General features: G+C 50.6%; 1 protein-coding gene and 1 long non-coding RNA gene across 2 annotated transcripts; both read left to right on the top strand.

The window, feature by feature from the left end:
• Window positions 1-1,395: 1,395 nt before the first annotated feature.
• Window positions 1,396-5,051, top strand: HSPB2 (heat shock protein family B (small) member 2). The gene is made up of 2 exons (XM_007422607.3): window positions 1,396-1,571; window positions 3,925-5,051. Exons 1-2 carry the CDS (start codon window positions 1,475-1,477, stop codon window positions 4,365-4,367), a joined length of 540 nt encoding a protein of 179 aa, XP_007422669.1. The 5' UTR covers window positions 1,396-1,474; the 3' UTR covers window positions 4,368-5,051.
• Window positions 5,052-5,379: 328 nt separating this feature from the next.
• LOC103052420 (uncharacterized protein C11orf52 homolog) lies at window positions 5,380-18,430 on the top strand. The gene is made up of 4 exons (XR_015795825.1): window positions 5,380-8,452; window positions 14,531-14,568; window positions 16,309-16,355; window positions 17,342-18,430. It is a non-coding gene; the product is annotated as an uncharacterized protein C11orf52 homolog (long non-coding RNA).
• The last annotated feature ends 1,521 nt before the right edge of the window (window positions 18,431-19,951 follow it).

The raw sequence follows: 19,951 nt of genomic DNA, 5'->3' as shown, positions 1-19,951 counted from the left end.
GAATGAACTCAATTTTCTGGTGTACGCAACCCAACCATCAGCCAGTCATAATGCTGGATTTGCGCAGTGCACTAGACTGAAATATGGTTGGTTAGTGCGTTGTTCCATGTGTTTTGCGAATGTACTTGCTGTGTAGCCCAAGGGCACGCACTGTCTCTGGGGCCATCCTGTGACAGCCCGGGCCAGATGCTGCTGAAGCCAGCAGAGCTTCTGAGCTGTGGGGCAGAGGAAGTGGGGCAAGAGCGCTCTGCAGCGGCTTCAGCCGGCAAGGTAGACAGACAGGCTCCAATCTCCGGTTTCACTCAGTGTAAACAAGGAGGCATCTGTTGCCCCAGAGGATGTGCAGGAAGTCTCTGGTTTCTGAATGTCAATATCTTTAAAAGTACACACGGTGTAAAAATTCATATTAAATATGTTCTATATATTTATAGACATGATTAATTTGTAATTAGTATAGAATTAACCGTATATACTATATACCACATTCAGTGGTTTATAATGTGTACGGTACTATCTACGCACACAGGCACGCGGACAGTAACTTTGCCTGCCCAGTTTGGGACCTCTTTCTGCCTCCTGTTCTCTTTCCTTCACTCTCCTTTAGCTCTTCTGCGTTCTGCGTCACCAGCCTGTGCGCAGACGGCCGGCATGTTTGTCTGAGGCGAAGAGGCCTTGGCCAGGCCGCTCTGCGAAAGCAGAATTCCCCTGCGAGGCCAGCGGTTGTGAATTTGCACAAAGCCATAATGGGTTGGGTTGGTTTTTCCTTCCACATTTTGTGATTTATTCAACTAATTGTGGTGAAGGGAGCCATGGCTTCAGATGATGTGCAAACCCAATCCGTCTCTCTGCACGGTTACAGATGGCTGTCCATCAAGGACTTATTTGTGGCCACGGGAAACCAACCGTTGCACATGTCTTGGAGGTCAGGTCCAGCGCATTTGGGAAGCGCTGCAAGACGCCGAAGAGGGAGGCAGCCCAGCCTGAAGGATTGGCTGTCCCTCACCTCAAGTTGTGCGTTAAAGATACACGGGGCTTTGCACACTTCTGCAGGGTGCGAGTTTCCTAATGAAGCAGCCCCTTTGCCATGGCAACCTGGACAGGGACAGCAAACGCAGCCGTAATGAGACCAGCGGGGCAGCGTCGTCTCCTCTGGGAGCAGCTGCTGTCAGATTTGAAATCCAGGCGCCCCGTTAGAGTGCCCTGTTCCCCCAAGACGTTGCTGGTCCAAGAGGTTTGCAGGCACCTGACACACATTGTCAGGGGCGTCTCCCACCGCCTTCCAGTAGCAAAAGGATGTCTCTTGTGGGGAGCAGAGCCAGGAGCCTCCTGGTCCTCCCTGGGGGCTCAGCATTCCAGGCCCCGCCTGTCTATTTCGGTCCATCTTTTATCGCTTCCTCCTCCCGGCGGAATTTGCCTGATCCTGACGTCCAGGCTGGCCGCAGGCTTCCCAGGGAGCAGGCGTTTCAAGACAGCCATGGCTCAGCAGCACAGCATCCCACACGCCTACCCCATGAGCGCAGAATACGAGTTTGCCAACCCCAGCAAGATTTACGACCAGAACTTTGGAGAAGGTAAGGGGGAGGGGGCTGCCCCGCTTTCCCTTCCGGGCTGCCAGTTTCTTATCGTTCCAACGGTTGGCAGACGTTTCCAGCTCTGTGACTGAGAGACCTTTCTGAAATAGTTAATCTGGAATACAATTGCCCCCCACAATCCAGTATGCTAAAAAGATGCTTCATGAGCCTTGTATGGCTGGAGCCCTATTCTTATCAGGCCTTTGCTATGTGGGTTGTGTCAACGGAAAGATGGAGACCAGATTTGGACCAGCAGTGGCCCTGATGGAGACGTGGGGGAGCCCTGTGTTGGAGAAGGACTGTCTTCCTGAGCACCGTTGGTTGGAGGAAGCCCCGCTCAGCATCCTACCCATTGTCAATGCCCGGGGAGGGGGGGGAGAGGGGCAAGGGAGAGGGGACACCTCATTCTGGGGGTCCCAGCCTTGCGAGGTGTGCCAGTTGCCCCTGAGGAACTCAGTCTGTAGATGTTTGGACATACGTAGATCCTCCCACTTTGCTGTAGAGTCTGTGGTACAAGCATTTTCATCGTGCTGCTGGTTGTGTTTCATAGGATCATAGGATGGGGGAAACTTAGCCTCCCTGGCTGCCCCCCCCCCCGTCTAGCCTCTGCTTGTACATGAAGGAGAACTCACTGCCTGCTCGTTCCCTGTTGAATTCCTCACGGCAGCCAGGTTGCTTGCCGGCCTGCCTTCCTGCGGTTGGTTTTGCTGCCACTTAGGATTTTGTGGCCACATTCTTTAATCAGGAGTATCGCCTTTTTTCTTATTACTTGACTTAGGCGCCACCCAACTCTGAACAACTTGCGACAGCTCACAATACAGTAAAAATGCAATATGAAGAGGAACGAGGTAACTAAAAGACAAACTAAAATAACTCGTCTGAGAATAAGCCTCAGGATGATGAAAATTTGACCACGAGGGTCCACGGGTTTTACTTCTCCTTTGCGAGAAGCTAATAATAATTGCTGTCTGGCTGCAGACAAGGAGGTGTTTCTGCCCAGCCCTCCCCTCCCCTCCCGCCAGTCCTCCCCCCTCCATGGCACTAGCAGAGCTTGTGGAATGCGCTGGCAAGACGGGGCTTTAGGGAAATGCTGCTGGCCAGAGACACTGGGAAGCCCACTTAAGCGCTGGCAAGCCAAGCTGGCACGCGAGAGAGGCCCGGCTGAGACGCCCCTGGAAGGAATGTGGGAGGCAGCAGTCAGCTATGCTGCCCCCTTTGAGCCCCAACCAGCAGCCTGGAGTGGGTGGGGCTCTTGGCGTGAACCGGTTGAACAACCACAACTGTCTTGCCCAAGGAGGGTGGGCTCTTTGTGACCCCACTGACCGTCCCACGGCCGCCTGATCTTGGAAGCCTAACCAGGAGGGAGCCATGCTTTGGGGAGGCTGGCAAGGGGAGAAGAGCTGGGCAGAAGACAGAAGGCTGAAGATCTTGGGGCTCTACAGGGGGGAGAGAGATGGTTCCTCCTCCCCCACAGAGACCCCCAAAGCCAAGAGGTGGCAACGCATGGAATAGATGGCTGCTTTATTCGCAGTGTAGGTCCTTCTCCTCTTGGCAGCAGGTGGGCATCTTTCTCGGCTCTGCCAAGCTGCATCTCTAGTGGGAGATGCTGGGCACCGACTGAGAACCTTTTGCAAACAGGTGGTCTGCAACTGAGCTATAGTTTCTCCTCGAACGAAGAAAACCTTCTCTACCAGCAGCTCCACTGGAGCTATTGAAGAAGATGGTGGCTTTTCAGGTGGTTGCAAATGGCACGGGATCAGTTTCTTTGCTCCCCTCTTCCAGCGCTTCTGGGGAAACAGGCTTTGCAGGTTTTGAAAACAAGGACCAGCGTTCTGCAAAATATCTTGATTAGCCACGGAGGCAATGGTGGGCTTGAAGGAGCAAGTCAAGAGCACGGGGCTTGGTTTCATACTGCTGCTTCCCACCTGCAGAAATTAAAATCCTTTGATTTTCTCATGGGATCCTTTTTCTGCTCAAAGTTGTCCCCCGCCCCCCCGCATCACTGCTTTTTCAGCCATAGGATGAAAGGTAGAGAAATGGGCTAATGTAGAGGATGAAAATATAATCAGATCTGCTGACTTCTGGGGTTGCTTTTGCTTCGTTCTAAGAAGGAATATAAGAAATGTGCAAAGGGTAATGTAAAGTTTGACATTAAGCCTAACCTTTTCAATGTGACGCCATTCCTATCAGGCTGAAATCAGATTGTTTAGGACTTTCTGAAGTTCTACAAAAAATTGGTTTTGCCATGACTTTGTGACCTGATTCACCTGTCATGCTAAGCCATTGCTTCTTCAACCATGGTTTATAGAATAAACCATAATATATGCTAAGCCATGACCCTTGTTTCTTATAGGCATTTCCCCTACAGATATTCTGGCTCCAACCTTGTACCATGGTTACTATATCAGGCCTCGGATTAACAAACAGTTGGAACGAGGGATTTCAGAGGTCACCCTCAATGAACACAAATTCCAGGTGTTCCTTGATGTCTGCCATTTCACCCCCGACGAAATTGCTGTCCGCACTGTGGACAACCTCCTGGAGGTGACGGCACAGCATCCTCAGAAGGTTGACCGACATGGATTCATCTCCCGCGAATTCACCCGGACCTACATCCTCCCCTCGGATGCCGATCCCTTGTTGGTCAAAGCCACTGTGACCCATGATGGCATCCTGAGCATTGAAGTCCGGCGGACAGGGAAGGAAGTGAGGGCCAAAGTCAATGAGGTGAAAGTAACATGCCAAGAACCACCTGAAAGGAAAGGAGAAAGTTCAGGGGAGACATCGGATCCCTAAAACATCCTTCTAGTATGGCACAATTTGGCCAGAGTGAATAGGTGAATCTGAAAAGGGTCTTTCATGACCACCAAAGGCCATGTCTGGTTAATCTAATTGGCCTCATCTTCTCTTCCCCAGACATATAGGGTTTTTATTTCAAGAAGCCTTCTCCCACAGGACCCTCAGAACTGCAGCTTATTGGAATGCCACGGATGATCTTTTCAGATATCTCCTAACCTTCTTTCATCAAGATATAACTGAAGACAGTAAAGGCTATTGCACCAGTTTGAAGCCTGTGATATGGGTAAACCCAATTCTTTTTTTCATTTTAAATTAAAATGCTATAATTCCTACCATTTTTCAGCCAGCCTGGTAGGCTGATGGGAGCTGTGGTCCAACCCATTTGGAAGATCAATAGGTTGGGGAAGGCAGCGCTCAAAATATGGCTGGCATTGGACAGTCACCAATGGTTCAATCCTGTTTTCTTCACCAGAGCTAGCTGCCCTTTTGAGGTCGGCTTAGTTTGACAACCCATCATAATTCCTACTATTTTCAAAGTGATCAACCATTATTATTTCAGAATACTATAAATCTATTTACTGCCCTTTCTTTTGTTCCTGACTGCTTTTACTCATCTGTTGATGATGAAATGAGACTTTAAAATTAAAAAAAAAAATTAAAGCGAGGAACCTGTTTTCAGAACTATTGATGAATCGTATCTTGGGACAGGAAAGAAAGTAATTAAATGCAAACAGTTAAACGCAAAAAACCCACATCAACCTAACCATAAGCTAGTTGTCCAAACTTTTCATCCAAGCCTTTCCCTTTGTATGATTACTGGCACTGAGCAATTTTTTTCTGCCTCTTTTAATAGTAAAGTTGGAGTAACTGCATTTACGCAACTTGATTATGGTTATCGAATCCGCTGAATCATAAGCCGTACAAATTAGATTTGGACAGCCCACCAGGTTAAAATGTGGCTAGCCAGTTCGCAGCTCCCAGTTTCAGGTGAACACAGTCAGTCTCTGGGTTCATAGAGAAGTTTTAAGAAAGTAATTGTGGAAATTGTGTTCTTGTGAGCTCAAGTGCCTTGGGCTTGCCGACACTGTGCCTCGGTATCCTCAACTGTGATCTGGGTTTTTCTCTGTGTTGAGCCAACTGCGACCACAGACCCAAATGTTTGAATGGCTTGGTGCCGATGCTCAAGGGAATTCAAGAGCCACCACAGTATTTCTGCAGGGTTTCCAACCTTTTCTTTCCCAGCTCCAATGGGGTGAAAGCATTCTTTAGCACTGGAAGGCCCATCCAACTCACAGATGTTTGTGTTTTAGTGCTGTGAGAAACACCCAGCCATAAAACCACAACTGAAAAGAAAGCACATGTGGGTTGCATCCACTGACCCACATCATTTGGAAGGCTCATGAAATAACAACTTAGGCTGTGTGAAACATGTCCGCAGCGCTGCATTCTAATTATTTTTGTGTTTTTTAAACACGTTTTTAAAGCAAGCTTGTCTGTTTTTTGGACTTTCTGGATAGGGGGTTAAGCACAACCCCTACTGGAGTTCAAGTGGGCCTCTGATTGTGGGAGCATCTTCAGAAGAACTTTTCCTGGAGATCTGAATGGCTGGCAGGTTGAAAGCTGGAAGACCCTCAAGTTGTTTCCATAAGTTTATAAATTACTAGGATCACCCTCATCCCATTTTATTCCAAGAGCAATATGCCCGCAGGCTCCCCGTCCCACATTGGCCCTCACAAAACCTTGGCAGGGAGAATTTGGGGAAACATGGCGATTGGATTGCCAGGCAGTGAATTATGTGGGCCAAGTGAAGATTTAAACCCTGGTCTCCCAGTTAAAATTCAACATGTTATTCATAATAACGGCATTTAGGATAGTGCCACAGATTTGCACTGCTAGTTGATCTATTCACCTGTTGCGGAAGTTGGACTTTGCTACCCCTGAACTCCCAAAACTTTCTTGACCCCGGAAATCCTTATGAACTTCCCTGGCTGGACATGGCCCCCTCTCCAGCATGATTGCTGACCTCTCTTCTCCCACCTGGACCTTTTCCTGCCCCCCACCCCCAAGCTCAGGACTTACCTCTGAATGCCCACACAGGCTGGATTTTGTCAGGAAAGCAGAAAAGGCGCCCAAAGGCACTCTTAAGCCCAGGCCCCTTTTGTGCCCACAGATGTGTTACGAAAAGGGAATGTGAACAGGCAGCCAAGACTGGCTTGGCAGGGAGGGACAGGCTGTTGGGAGCGCCTTTCTCTTTCTGCAGTCAAGCTGAAAGGCGACTGCAGCCACGCAGGTCCAGAGTGGGCCCGAGAGGAGCGGGCTTGCAAAACCCGGTGTTGGTTTGCGTTTTCGAGTCTGGGCCCAGCTGTCCAAAACACACGGAGATGCCCGGCAGCCAAGGCCACTTCTGGGCCTACATTCATGGCTTGTGAAAGGGGTGTCGGGAGCCGATGTCCCATTCCTGTGCGGCTTGCATGGTGGTTCTGTGGTGCCAGTCAGAGCAGGAAGGTCTGTGTCGGTTTGTGCCAGGAGAAGCAGCCACGTCTCCTGTTGCAGCTTAAGATCTTCCATTTGATGGAAGCATTTATGCATGTCTCCTCTGAGGCTTCTGCCATCCTTTGTTCACCTGGCAGCTGCCAGAATCCTCTTTCTTCCTGTTAGCAAAGGATTATCCTCTTTAAAAAAAAACCTGGCAGGTGCTCTGTCTCCTTCCACATCCTCCATCTCCTGCCGCCTCGTCAAGAGCCAAATTATGGCGCTGTGATGAAGGACAGGCTGAGCGCCTGCTTTCTGGGCGTCCTTTCCAAACTGTCTAGGTCTAGGTTCGGGCTCAAGTGGAAGGGGCCACCTGTTAGTTTTCTTGGAACAGCCCCCCCCCTTAACAGCTGCACACAGTGCAGCGAGCCGCAATCCAGCTGGGTTTGCTCTCCCTCTGCAAAGCACAAACTTGATTGCTGACCGCCCTACTTTTTTCCTTTCCCTCATGATCAGGGGATTAAAAACAAAAGACGAGGAAGAGAGCTTGGAGGAATTGGGCACGTTGGCCTTGAGAAAGTGACTGGGGGGGATAGATGGGTAGGAGAGGATAGGGATCTTCATGGACCCGAAATGGGGTTGCTGCTCCCCTTCTTGCGGTCATGGAAGGGGCTCGGTTGCAGGAAGGCGATTCTGATGGGGAAATTCCCAGCAAGGGGAGCCACTCAGCTGTGGAGAAGACACTTGTCAGGTAACCTCACCTGCTAAGCCACACTTTGCTTTAGCCCTGGTGTGCACTGTGCAGGGGTTGGGCTAGGTGGCCTCAAGAGCCCTTTCTCACTTTAAGATTCATCCAGGCCACAAGTCAAGCATGTGAACTGACCCCAAAACTCTGGCCCCACTTAAAGGACCTCTTTGTATTGGGGAATAAAAGTTTGCCCGTCCAAACTTTTGGGTATGGCTTCTTCCTTGGGAGCGTGTCATCAGCAGGGGTGTCTGTACGTGGTCAAAAAAGTCAAAATGGCAGTCACAGCTGGAACTTCGATGGCAGCGTTGTGCCCACCAGCACGCCTTTTCTAACCCATCCTGTGGACACCCCGGTGCCACGTTTCTCACCCATCCTGGCCATGGCCGGGACAGCCCCGCGTCGCCAGTCCCCAAATCAGCCCTCCCAGCTGGCACTTTCCGGACCGACAAGGCCTCCCCGCCCAGCGGCCGAAAGGTTGCGGATGATGGGAATGAAAGCCCCGCGCGTCCAGGGGGAGCAGGTTGGGGTCGTCGCCGAGGGTGGCCCGCTTCGAGGCGCGCAAGCAGCCGGATCGCGCGAACGCGCAGCCCGCGGGGCCAGGCCGGACCAACGCCGCCGCGCGCTCGCGCGGAGCCCGGACCGTGGGAACCGGCGCCCGCCAGCCCCGGGAGCGCCAGCAGAGGGCGGCCGGGGCTCGGCGGCTCCTCGCGAGGAAACCTGACACCTCCGCCCGGCCCTCCCTCGCCCTCGCTCGGTTGCGATCCTCGGGGCCGAGCCGGGACCAGGAAGCGCTCGGTCCGGCCAAGCCGCGGAGGGCGCCGGCGGGCGAGATGGGGAACCGCTGCGGCTGCTGCGCCGGCGGGTGAGTCCGGACCGGCGGAGGGGGCGCGGCGGCTCCCGGCGGGGTGGGCGGGACGGTAGACTGCCTCGGGAGGAGGGGGCTCCCGGGCCGGCCCTGCACTGGAGGCGCGGAGGGGCACCCCGCCCCCCCTGCGCCACAGCCCCGCCCTGGAAACGGGGTAGACTCTGGTCATGCACAGAGTGCCTCGCCCGGAGGCGGCAACTCTGTTTCCAGAGCCGCCCCTCCTCGTCCCGCCCGCACCACGGCGACCCTTGGCTTGTTTGGGGGCTCCGGGCTGTGCGCTTTGGGGTTGGATCTGGGGCGTCAACGCGGGCGGCTGGCGAACGCCCTGGGTCGGGGGCGGGGTAACTCCGGGTTCGGCACTGTCCGAATGCAGCGGCGGAGCCCGGGGAGCGGAGCGGAGCGGAGCGGAGGGGGGCGCCTGCCCCTCCGCCGGGTGGAGGGGCTGCCAACGTATTGGCGGGGTTCTGCTCCTGGGCCACCCCCGCAAGTCGTCCTGCAGGCTTGGGCGACGGGTGTTTCAGTGTCTCCAAGAGCTGATGGGTGAGAGGTTAAGGGAACAGGTTTCTGGGGAGTGGCACTCGGGTCAGTTGGCGCTTCTCACTGGCGTGCACGCAGGCACACTGGCAGACACACTCCCGCCCGCACTCCCGCCGCTGCCCGGGAAGGAGACTCGAACTGGGGACTCCCAGCTGACTCTCTCTGGGAACAGCCGAGGGGAGCCCCGTTTGCCTGCAGAAAAATGCCTTTAGCTTAATTTAAAAGCAGTCCTGCTTTTAATGGGATGTGGCCAGACGGTGCCGGAACAGAGAAACAGCATCATCTACCGGAGTGAGAGATGGGCTGATTCTCCGAAGTGTTGTACTGGTGGGGAGGGGCTGTTAAATTCAGCAATTAACCTGGGGGGGGGGGAGCATTGCACCCCCCTTCCTCTGTTGTCATCTGGAATCCTCAGGAAGTTGACAACATTTTCGGTAGTCCTAGCTCAGTGTTTCTCAACCTTGGCCACTTTAAAGTGTGTGGACTTCAACTCCCAGAATTCCCCAGCCAGCCTTGCTGGCTGGGGAATTCTGGGAGTTGAAGTCCACACACCTTAAAGTGGCCAAGGTTGAGAAACATTGTGACCTAGCTAAACCCTCCACTCCTATCTATGCAACTCTGGAGAATGTTTTCTGTCCAAGTATTTATTTAAAAAATAAGAACCCAGGGCTTGCTGGTTATCTCAGCAGAACCTTCCCCTGTACTGTGAGTGCATTGGACCACAAGTTCCATAACCCTGAGGTTTGGGTGATGATGGGCAGTGTAGTCCAGCCAGTCCCGAGAGTGCCAGTTTGCAGAAGACCTGCCTTCCAGGACCTTGGCCCCCTTGGGTTCTAACAGCACCCAAGAAAGATCTCATGGGCAGAAGGCTTCCCTTGCCTTCTCTGTCCATCCAAGACGGATCGAGCTAATTTTCCAAACCGCAAATGAAGAAGAGACTGCCTCATCTGAGGAGGGAAAGCGGGTGGCGTGGGAGCCATGCTTGCAAATAACAATTAAAATCAACATTTCCCCAATCTCTAGAGCCCTAGACAACATATCCGTGTTGGCTGGAACATAAATTCAGCTTACTAATGGGTCTTTTCCATTTCCGTGCTCCGCTGCCAGGAATCTTCCCCAGTTTTGGTGGCGGGTTAGGGAATCCCGCAGTCTGCATTTGATTAATCGATTATAGGTTAACGGATTCAAAAGTGGTCCCAGAACTAAAAAGGAGTCTCAGTTAATGCGACAGCGGATTGAAGACTGCCTTTGTATTGGATTGGAGGTAGACCAAGCTAACGTGGCATTTATTTCCCAATGAAATCGGCGGGCCTTACTTCACTCATCCTCACCTTGTTCCAGTTGCAGAGCAATGACATGCTGTCCAATCGGAAAAGTCAGGGGATTTTTATTTCAATTTTTTTAAAGAAAAACGTCAGCAAAACATCTTGTTATAACATTTACACATTACGTAACAAAACTCTGCTAAAGCAGACTGGACTTCTTTAGGGAACCAAGGTATATTTCTACGGATGCGTTTCTCTCTTCGGCTTTATAGTCATCTGCTGGAGTCGTGGTTTGCACAGAGCCCTCCCTCTCCAGTGCCTGTCTCGTAAAAACAACCCCGCGAGAGAGGCTGAGGGAGGGCAACTGGCCCAGTTTCCCCAGAGAGCTGCAATAGCTGAGGATGGACTGAAACCTGGTTTCCCTGGTCATAGTCCAGCGACGTAACTGCCGCACTGGCTATTTATAGACGATGTTTGTAGCTGTCGCGCTGTTAATTTAAACCACGGGGCTGGGTTGTTTTGAAATCGTATTGACGCGGAATCTGTGTTTTTCTTGCTGCTGTTGCTGTGAAATGAGAACAGCGGAAGAGTCCTGCGGGGTCAGATCAAGGCCCCCTAATCCAGCCTTCTAGGTCTCACAGTGGCCTCCTGGAGGTCTGGGATGCTCACCAACCTGGAATGATGAGGGGCGGGGGTGAGATTCCCTTCCCACCATTTCCCGCAAGGAAAGCAGGAAGTAGCTAACCATCATCAGGATTAGTGGCTCTCGATCACCCATCTTCTGTGGACTGGTCTGGTCCCTTCCAAATGGGCTGCCATCCCCACATCGGGTGGGCGAGAATTCTACACACTGAGGGCAGAAGTATTTCCTGAATCTCCCTTCATTGGGTTTCCACGGATGACCCTGAGTTCTAGGAGAGGGGGAGAAAAGCTTTTTTGCCTCCCCAAGCATTGTTTCCTCTTCCTATCTGTCAGCCCAAGAACGTAGACCAGACTAAGGAAGCAATGCCATATAGGTCAGGAGTACTTTGGAACAGGTCTAGTGACAGAATCATGCAAGTCTGAATGTGCTTCCCCCTCCCTCCCTTCAGCTTTGTGTACACCAGGGAGAGGCTTGTCTGAGAGTTTTCTCACCTTATTTCCTTGGCCAGGGCTCAAGCCCCGCTTATCTGACTGTTGCCTTGGTAGCGGCTCTTCCCCCTGTCCTTCAAGGCCATTCCCTACATCCTCTACGCTATCCCATCTTCCTCCTCCTCCTTCATTCCAACCTAGAGTTGCAACAGGGTCTTCCCACGAGGAGTTGCTTCAGTCCCCTGACAATTCGAGTTCCCTTTTTCTAGCTCAGTACAATGCTTTTTTTAAGGAGTGATGACCAGAACTTACACATCACACTGTATGAATTCTCACCATAGGTGTGTTTATCAGGACACGGTTCCAGCAGCAGCTTTCTATTTGCTTCTTAATGATTCCCACATATCAATTCCATGGTTGGAGAACGGAGTGAGTGAAAAAGGGATTTCCTTCTTTTGGCCCAGAATCTTCCTGCGTTTCATTTCAGTGGAACTTCTCTCTCTGTGTTCTTTACGTGGTGCATAATTTTATATGCCTCTGTTGTCTCTCTTCCATTTTAAACAAGAGAGCCCCAGCTGCTATAGTTTTTTTCCAGCCTACTAGTTTGGTTGCCCAGTTTCTGCTCCTTGTCTAGATCTACCATAGCCTCCTTAAAGTGCAGGGATCATAACCAAATGAGGTCCCACCGTAGGTTTGCACCATCGTATCATCAGGTCTATTTTCTGTTACCTTCCTAATGATTTCAGACATGCAACTTGCCTCTTTGATAATGGATGCACACCGCTTCCGTCTCGGATCCAGTTAATTTATGGATTAATTTCATCTATTTATTTAATTAAATGTATTGTAGCTGCCCACTCCAGCAGTCTCTGGGCGGCACGCAGACTCTAATGAAATGTGTAAACACACGTGTGCCCCCCAACATGCATCGCTTCACATTTGTTGACATGACGCATTGCTATGATGATGATATTTTCTTTTGCAAATTCAGTAAAGGAAAAGCTTAAAGCTGGAGCATTACCCAAGAGCATCCATGGGAGGGGTCAAAAAAGTCAAGACGGCAGGTTCGACCGGGGATTGAAACCCGCCCCTTTGTTTATGTTCGTGGCATCTCTGTGCTTACCACTGAAGGATATTGCAATCTGTGGAAAACCCTGGTCTAGCTGAGCAGCATCCCACGGGTAAGATGAGCGTGCCAAAAGGGTGTGCACGTCTGCGCACAGCAGTAAGCCTCAAAGGGGCAGAGAACATTGTGCGTTGCATTCAGAGCAGGAGCAGCCAGAGCCCCTCTCTGCTTTCTGTCACAACTCTAGCTGGTCTCACTGGGGTGGTGGGATGGGGGCCGGAGTGGGCCTGCGGTCTGTCTCTTGCCTCGCTCTGCCTTCCAACCCAACACAAAGGGAAGAGCAAGCTGGAAAACTGATCCAGGCCGTTGTATTTCTTTGCAAACAGGCTTGAGATGCCAACGATTGTATTTAAGGCTGAGCTATTTAAAGCCCCCTGCTGCCCCCCTTGGCACGGACCTCCCTGCCGTTCTCTGCCCATCCCCAGTTCCTGTTTCCTAAAGGGCAACACGTTTCTTTGTCTTTCCCAGGAGATGGAGATGGCTGCGGGGAATTCTCTGCCAGCCCAGGGCCCCCCTCCCTCCACGCCAGCCAGGCAGGGTGGAGATGTCCCTGGAAGGGACAGAAATGGGGGGAGGGTCCGAGCTCCCAACCACCAAGGAAGCTAGAGAACAGCTCGCCCGGTTTAGAGGAGAGCTGACCCCTCTCTCGGCCTCAGCAGCCAGGAGTTCTTGCTCTCCCTTTTGGGCATCTGGCCGTGACCTGCTTGTTGCCAGCTGCTTCTGGATCCCCCGCCCTTCTTCTGGGTGGGGGGGCTCCTGGCCACAGTTACTAGAACTGGGTGTTTGTTTCCGTAGAAGGTCACCGAGCTGCTGCGTTGACTCGCTGCCCAGCTGCCCTTGGCATTTTGTGAAAGAAGGGGTGTTTGGATGGGGGACTTCGCAACACTGTCCCCATTCTCCTGCCTCCTCCCCTCCAAGACCCCTCTGTGGCTTTTTGCAAGCAGCTGAACACGACACGGCTCCAACACCTTAAATAGCCAAGCCACTGGTGTGTACCTTCTTGTCCTCAGTCCCTCTTCCTTTGCCAGGGCGTGGCGGCGGCGGCAGGCAACCAGGAGGTTGGAGGCAGAGCCTGAACACCCGTAGCCCTCTGGCAAGGAGGCTCAGAGCATCCGAAACAGGGTGGAGATTGTCAAAGGCCCTGTAAATAAGAGCGCTGCAGTGGGTCGCTACTTCTGGGTTAACAGCAACGCCAACGACAGAGCGGAGCAAGCGAGGCGTTTTTAAAAAACACTTTATTTAAAGCTATCCCATTTCAAATGAGCGTCCATCTCTCAGAAAGGACGGCTTTTGGCCAAGGAGAGCAAGGATTCCCTGAACTGTTTAACTTCTTGGAATCTCAGATCGTTCCACCCAAGTAGAGTTCATCCCCGAGAGGACACTGTTTCTCTCTCGCCTGCACAGAGCTGGTCTTCTCCTTGGCCTGGTGCCGTCCTTACATTCCAGGTTGTTTCACTGTCGGAGAGGACAGCCATCTTTGGAAAGAAAAAAAGATGGTGCCCGCAGGCAGGAGTCAGGAAACAAGAGCTTCCTTGAACCATCGTTGACTTTTTTCTTTCTACACACGCTGCGCCAAAGAACCAGCCTGTTGCTCCTGCATCAAATCTTCCTCTGCTTTTTGAGGATTAATCATATATAGCTTGATCCTAATTGCATTCCTTTGGTCTTCAGTCCTGCTGACTTTGTGATGCAAATGATCTGGCTTCTATTTTTGTTCTTCTAATCCTGTTTTCCTGTTCCTGGGAAACTCGAAACAGTTTATAGAGTTGAAAGTGAAACTCAACATGCAGCTATCCAGAAAGCCACCAGTTATGACCCAAGCTGCTGCTAAGTCCCAGGGCTGAATGTAGGGAGACTGAATATTGTAAGGGGGCGGGGGCGGGTAGAAAACTGGAAAATCCAAAAGGGGAAGGGAAAGACTGGAAGGATGAGCAGGAGAATTTCCTCACCGACAACACTTGGCAGCATGGCCAGCTCGCCAGCTTTCATATATATTTTTGCAAACTAGTGATGAAACAGCTGTCAGAAGTTGAATCATCTCAAATTCATTCATGCATCTTCTCTCTTTTGTGATAGGAACTGCCCTTCGCTATTCAAGAGAAAAAAAGAGCCCGGTAAGCAATATTGATGTATTGATTAATTTATCCCATTGACACGCCAAAGCGAGTCTGGGCGGCCAGCATAAAATGAGAACAGAGCAATAACTCTGTCATTGCCGTATGTTTGAGGTGGTTGGACAGACTTGACAGGGATTTGGGGGCGCAGCTGATGGGAGGACTGTGCAGGTATTCCTGACCAAAAGAAAGAAAAGGCAGAATCTCCAAGCTTGCTTCCAATTAGCTGCTGTGGGAGATGTGTCTTGCGATTTATGTATTTATTCCATTTGTACAGCCGCCCTTCTCACATACGTGGCTCTGGGCAGCTCACAACGGTTAAAAGCAACAGCAAGAGCCATTAAAAAATGTAAATAAAAACAACAACCGTACAACCGCCGTGAAAAGCTCAAGTTAAACACAAAACATAATCACCATCAGGTAAATACAATCAAGAAGCACTGTTTCTTAAATGAAGATCAGGACCCGGCCTGTTATTGGGTATCTGGAGTCTTGGGGAGCAGGTGGGGGTGGAACACCCATGACAGTTCCCTGCTGGCCCTTTGGGGCTCTCCATGTCCTAATCTTGGAGGACAGAGCCACCCAACCTATACCTCCAGCCCCCGAGGGACGAGGGGGGAGTTTGACCCTGGCACGGTTGAAAGATGGCCCAGATCCCAGCCCATAATGGGAAGCGTCCTTGTGCCCTTTGTCTTGGGCAGCAAAAGATGTGGGGCACGTGGGCCATCGTTCAGACCATCCTGGTTCTCAGGTAAACAGCTGAGCTGTTCTCCAGTCACGATCACTCGCCACTGACTCACATAGCTTATCAAGTAAGATAAACAGGGCCGGGGAGGGGGTGCATATACAGATGGGACAACGTTTCGGGGGCGAAGGAGCATCCGAGTTCAGCCTGTCTGCTCAGGCATCGTTTTCCGAAGAGGAAATAAGAGCTGCCTGGGGGAACCGATTCTTGCAGAGCACCTTTGGTGACCAGCAGGAGTGTTTGTGGAGAAAAGCAGAACGTCCCCACATTCTTGGGATCCTTCTGCTGGACTGAACGTTACCATGGGCCCTGTAGTCCAGGACACCCTGCGGCTTCGTGGGAAACGGCCCGCCAAAGGGAGGGGTCGGGGCCTTCTCAGGAAAGCGAGTTAAAAATTGGCAAAGGGCACAGGGAAGGCTCCTGGCACTCAGCTGAGGATTACCACAGCACCAGCAGCCCCATTAATCTCCACAGCCATCGGCTGTTGTTTTAAGTGGTTTTCTTTTTTCGTTGGGTTTACTTCGTTCGCCCTGAGAATTTTAGCTAGGGGGCAATTCTCTCTCTCTCTTTTTGTCGCTTAGAAACAAACGAGCAGCTATGAGTCTCCATTCACACAAAAGAATGCCTAATATATGACTTGAAAACTTGTATTCTGAGAACAACCAACAACACAATTTTGCATAATTTGCAGTCAGTCAAGGATTTTGAACCCCGAGATCCTTGGTCTCAGGGCATAGGGTCCAGGTGGCAAGATATGTTTCTGGGTTTAAATAAAGATATTCTTCTCCGGGTAATCTGTGGAAACTTCACTCTGCCCTCCTATTTTCCCAGATTTCACTAAACTCATGAGAATAGAAACTAACTGATTTCCTTCAATACGAAGCCTGCCACGTTCCCTTGGGGTTTTCCCATTCTATTCAGGTCGAAGGCTCCGTGTGATTTCTTCTCCGTGAGCTATGTTACTTCTGCCGTGATCAGCTCTTTTTCCCCTACAGGTACAAGAATCAGTAAGCGGAGTATACAGAGCCCGGAGATCAATAAGGTAAATTCCCTTCTCCTTTTTGTTTTATAATTAATTTTAATTGAAAAAACATTTGCAGGATGAGAACGTTTAAAGGGAAACGAAAATAAAGGAAGCAGAAGTTGTGAGAAGAGAATAGAGAAAGGAGAGAAACAGAAAAGAAAAAGAAAGGAAGTCAGAATGTAAAGAAAGGGCCTCCAATCTTCTTTACGGGGGTTATAAATGTGTTCGAATTTTATCCTCCCTCCCTAAGATTACATCATAGCTCCCAGAGAGAGACTTCCAACTGCAAGAAGTCGTTTCTCGTTTTGAAAGGCAGGGTGCTGACTCACTGCCGTATCAGCGAGTGGTTTCCTTGGGGTGAAAAATGCTCTCTGGCAGATCAGCTTTCCACCATTGCTCGCAGCCTTAATCCAGACGTTCAGAGTGCCACATGGATACTGACCGATTATAGCCGGTTAGAGGTGGCTGCATCCATCCGCCCCTTTTGCAAGTAGCGACCTGTTTTTTAGCCACACCTGTGCAGGGCTGCTCTTCCAGGGCATAGATGTTTTCTGTCTTGGGCACTTGTGCGTGGATAACCCTAAGGGACGGTTTTGAGAGGAGCAGATATGCCAGTTTCCTGGAGTGAAAATAACAAAGGGCCACGGGGCATTTGAAGAAGTGGAATGCAGTCCACTCAAGCTTATGCCACCCTCCCTAAACCTGGTGGTCCCCCCAGGTGCATTCCAACCCAAACTTTCCCATCCTAGCCATCTCTGGTCCCAACAAATTTGGCTTTTAAGATCCTGCAGGATTTGTTGTTTTCACAAGACATTCTGGAGAATTTAATCTGGAATGTCTGTCCTATGGAGCGCAAACCGTCTTCCTTTTCCCGGAGGGCAGAGTCTTCCCCAGTGTTTTGTGCTCCTGTTAACGAGCAGACAGTGAGTGCCAGTTGGTTTTCCACCTACTTCCACCTAAATGCTTGGCATGAACCTAAGTGATTTGATATTTCTCTGTGTAAGGGACTTGACGCTGCCCCAGTGTACGATGACGTGTCCGAGTTCCCAGTCTACGCCACCGTGAGCAAGCCCAAGAATATGAAGCATGATGAAAGCAGCGTGCACTACGCGGACATCCAGGTCTTCACTAAAATCCGGGAACGTTCAGCTGAGGAGGTGAAAAATCTCCAGTCGCAGAATGCCACGGAGTATGCCACCCTCAACTTCCCCCGAGCCACCCTGAAGTATGACAACAAGAACGGGACTCTGGTGTAAAACCCAAAGTCTCTCTCGCTATCCTACAGGAAAATTATGTCAAGAACTGCAGATGCTCGGCTGTTTTGCTTGGGAATGCTCAGAAAGACTGCCATCTGGGTCAGGTCAGAATGGACTCATGGGAGCAAGATATTTTCTTGGGTGTGCCAAGAAAATTAGCACTTCGGGCAGAGTAAGAAGTGGTGTGTCAGAGGAAAAATGGCTTCTTGTATCATGTTACCAAGCAAGATTGTGGGGAGACCATGCTGGAGGATGAAGCACAACTGAAACTGGAAAGGACATAATGTTTTGTAAGATTTTTAAAAGCTTTCCATAAGCAATAATTGCAGGATTTTGTTATATCAAGAGGGGTTGCTCTGAAAATAGAGTCCCCCCCCCCCTTGGGGGAAAAAGCACACTACAAAAACATTTTGAGCTGTCTTAACTTAGACATTTACTCCCATTGGCAGCAAGAGGATTATTCCCTGGGAAAGACTGTGTGAAATTTTGTGTGTGTTGGAAATTCAGGGCATACTTCCATCTGTGTGGAAGAAATGGGTACGAATTTTCTTTGTCAGTGTAAGAAGTGGATAATTCCTTTGGCAGCTTAGCTCGTGAAAAAACAATTATCCATTTTCTCTGATGGAAGCACCAGGCTGAAATAGCAACCCTGGCCCTGATTGCCCAGGGTTATTGTGGAATGGTCTGTGAGGCAGGTTTTGAAAGAGAGAGAATTCCCAGCACGGTTTCCGCGCAGTTAAATTGATCCAGGAAAAGGGCAATTATGATGTAAAACTGCGGGTTCCCCACATCCTAAAATTAGCTTATTTTCAAGTAAAAGATGATCAGTGCACCCTCCTGCTGTCTTGCAGCGTGCATTTTTGGAAAGGAAATGTTTTGGAGAAGATGTGGGGTGAGGGCTTTGGCGGAAGATCTGAGCTGTTCATCTTTCTTCTGTTCTTTTACATGGTGAGGTAATTGACATATAATTCTTTGAAGTCTCATCATTGCAGAGGCCACAAGGTTCTCCTTGGCCTCGTAACATCTGGGACACAAGGAAAGGCTGGCGTTAGAGGTTGGCATCATCAGAGCTGCCACCGCTCCAACCTGGAGCTTCATCACTGCCCTGCTCACCCAGCCTCCCCGCTGTTGCCTGTTTGCCATCCTCCTCTGTCTCATTTTCTGGCTCATAGGCCGAACATTCTCCCAAACAGGGCTCAGAGCCCAACAAGGCAGGCTAGTCCACTAGAAGGACAAACTTTGGGCAGTCCTTCTACAGCCTTCTGGCCTGAAGACAGCCTGCTCTTCAACCTCTGAGGACAGCTGTCCTGTAGTTCTCTTGTACCTCACCTGTGCAGGAGTTTCAGCCTATGGAAATGAAGTGCATCCATCATCTTGCAAGGGCAGGGCCAAAGAATGACCTACTGGGCTCCTGCGTCAACAAGAGAATGACAATATCTGGCCAATATTGTCTGTGGTTTGCTGTCCAAGGTCCTGCTTTCTCTTTGTATTGTTGTCTCCCAAGCCATCCTGCTTCCTCTAGGGCTCCATGCTCATTGTGGAAGCAGGACCAAGTTTAGGAGAACAAGCATCATTTTATCTTGATCCATCATGGGTTTCCTGGTTGAGAAGAAGAAAAAATGTTGAGTTAGAGCATAGTCATGTCCCTGGAGAAAACTGATGATGCTAATCAAGGTATCAATGGCCAGGCTTCAGTGCTACAGCTAGCAATCCTATAAATACGATAGGAGGACATATTAGCTCAGCATTCGTGTGCCCCAGCTGCCAAGGGTTAGACAAAGGGCACCAGTTTGCCCACGTTAGGTGCTGGTTGGCCTGCCTGGAGACCCCAAGAATTCCCTCCAGGGCCTTCCTGCTCTTTGGAAGAGACTAATGTCTGCTCCCCAGCATCCAATAGCCATGTGGGATCTGGGGAGGGTCCTATTCAGAATGGCCTGGGGAGAGACTCCATCTCCTCCTTGAAGCTACTACTGCTCAGAGACTCATCTTTGACTTGACTTGTACATTCACTCTCTCTCTCTCTCTGAACTGGTGTGGATCAGGCAATGGTGGTAGAGCCAAACAAATGGTAGTGGTGAAAGGAGAGGTCAGCAGAGAAGGGTGACCACTGGAGACATAGACACAAGGGGTAATCCTGTGGTCATTGTGCTTACAAAAAGAAATGGGAGCCCTCTGGACCACTCTCCATCCCTTGCTAAGCCAGAGAATAGACCCATCAGCACTCCCCAACTCCTCTAGAGCTGTGGGATTAAAACTCTCCAACATTTGGAGGACATTCAGTTGGAGAAGTATAGCCTAGTAGGTATGGTAGATGCCAAAAAGACTTGCAATGTAGAAGAGCGAAACAGCACAAAAAAA

Source organism: Python bivittatus, unplaced genomic scaffold (genome assembly GCF_059951505.1).
Source record: "Python bivittatus isolate LINGU-HERP-01145 unplaced genomic scaffold, Pbiv_v1 ctg000320_np1212, whole genome shotgun sequence".
NCBI lineage: Eukaryota > Metazoa > Chordata > Lepidosauria > Squamata > Pythonidae > Python > Python bivittatus.
Note: the sequence above shows the minus strand (reverse complement) of the source record. Positions and strands in the feature narration are given on the sequence as shown.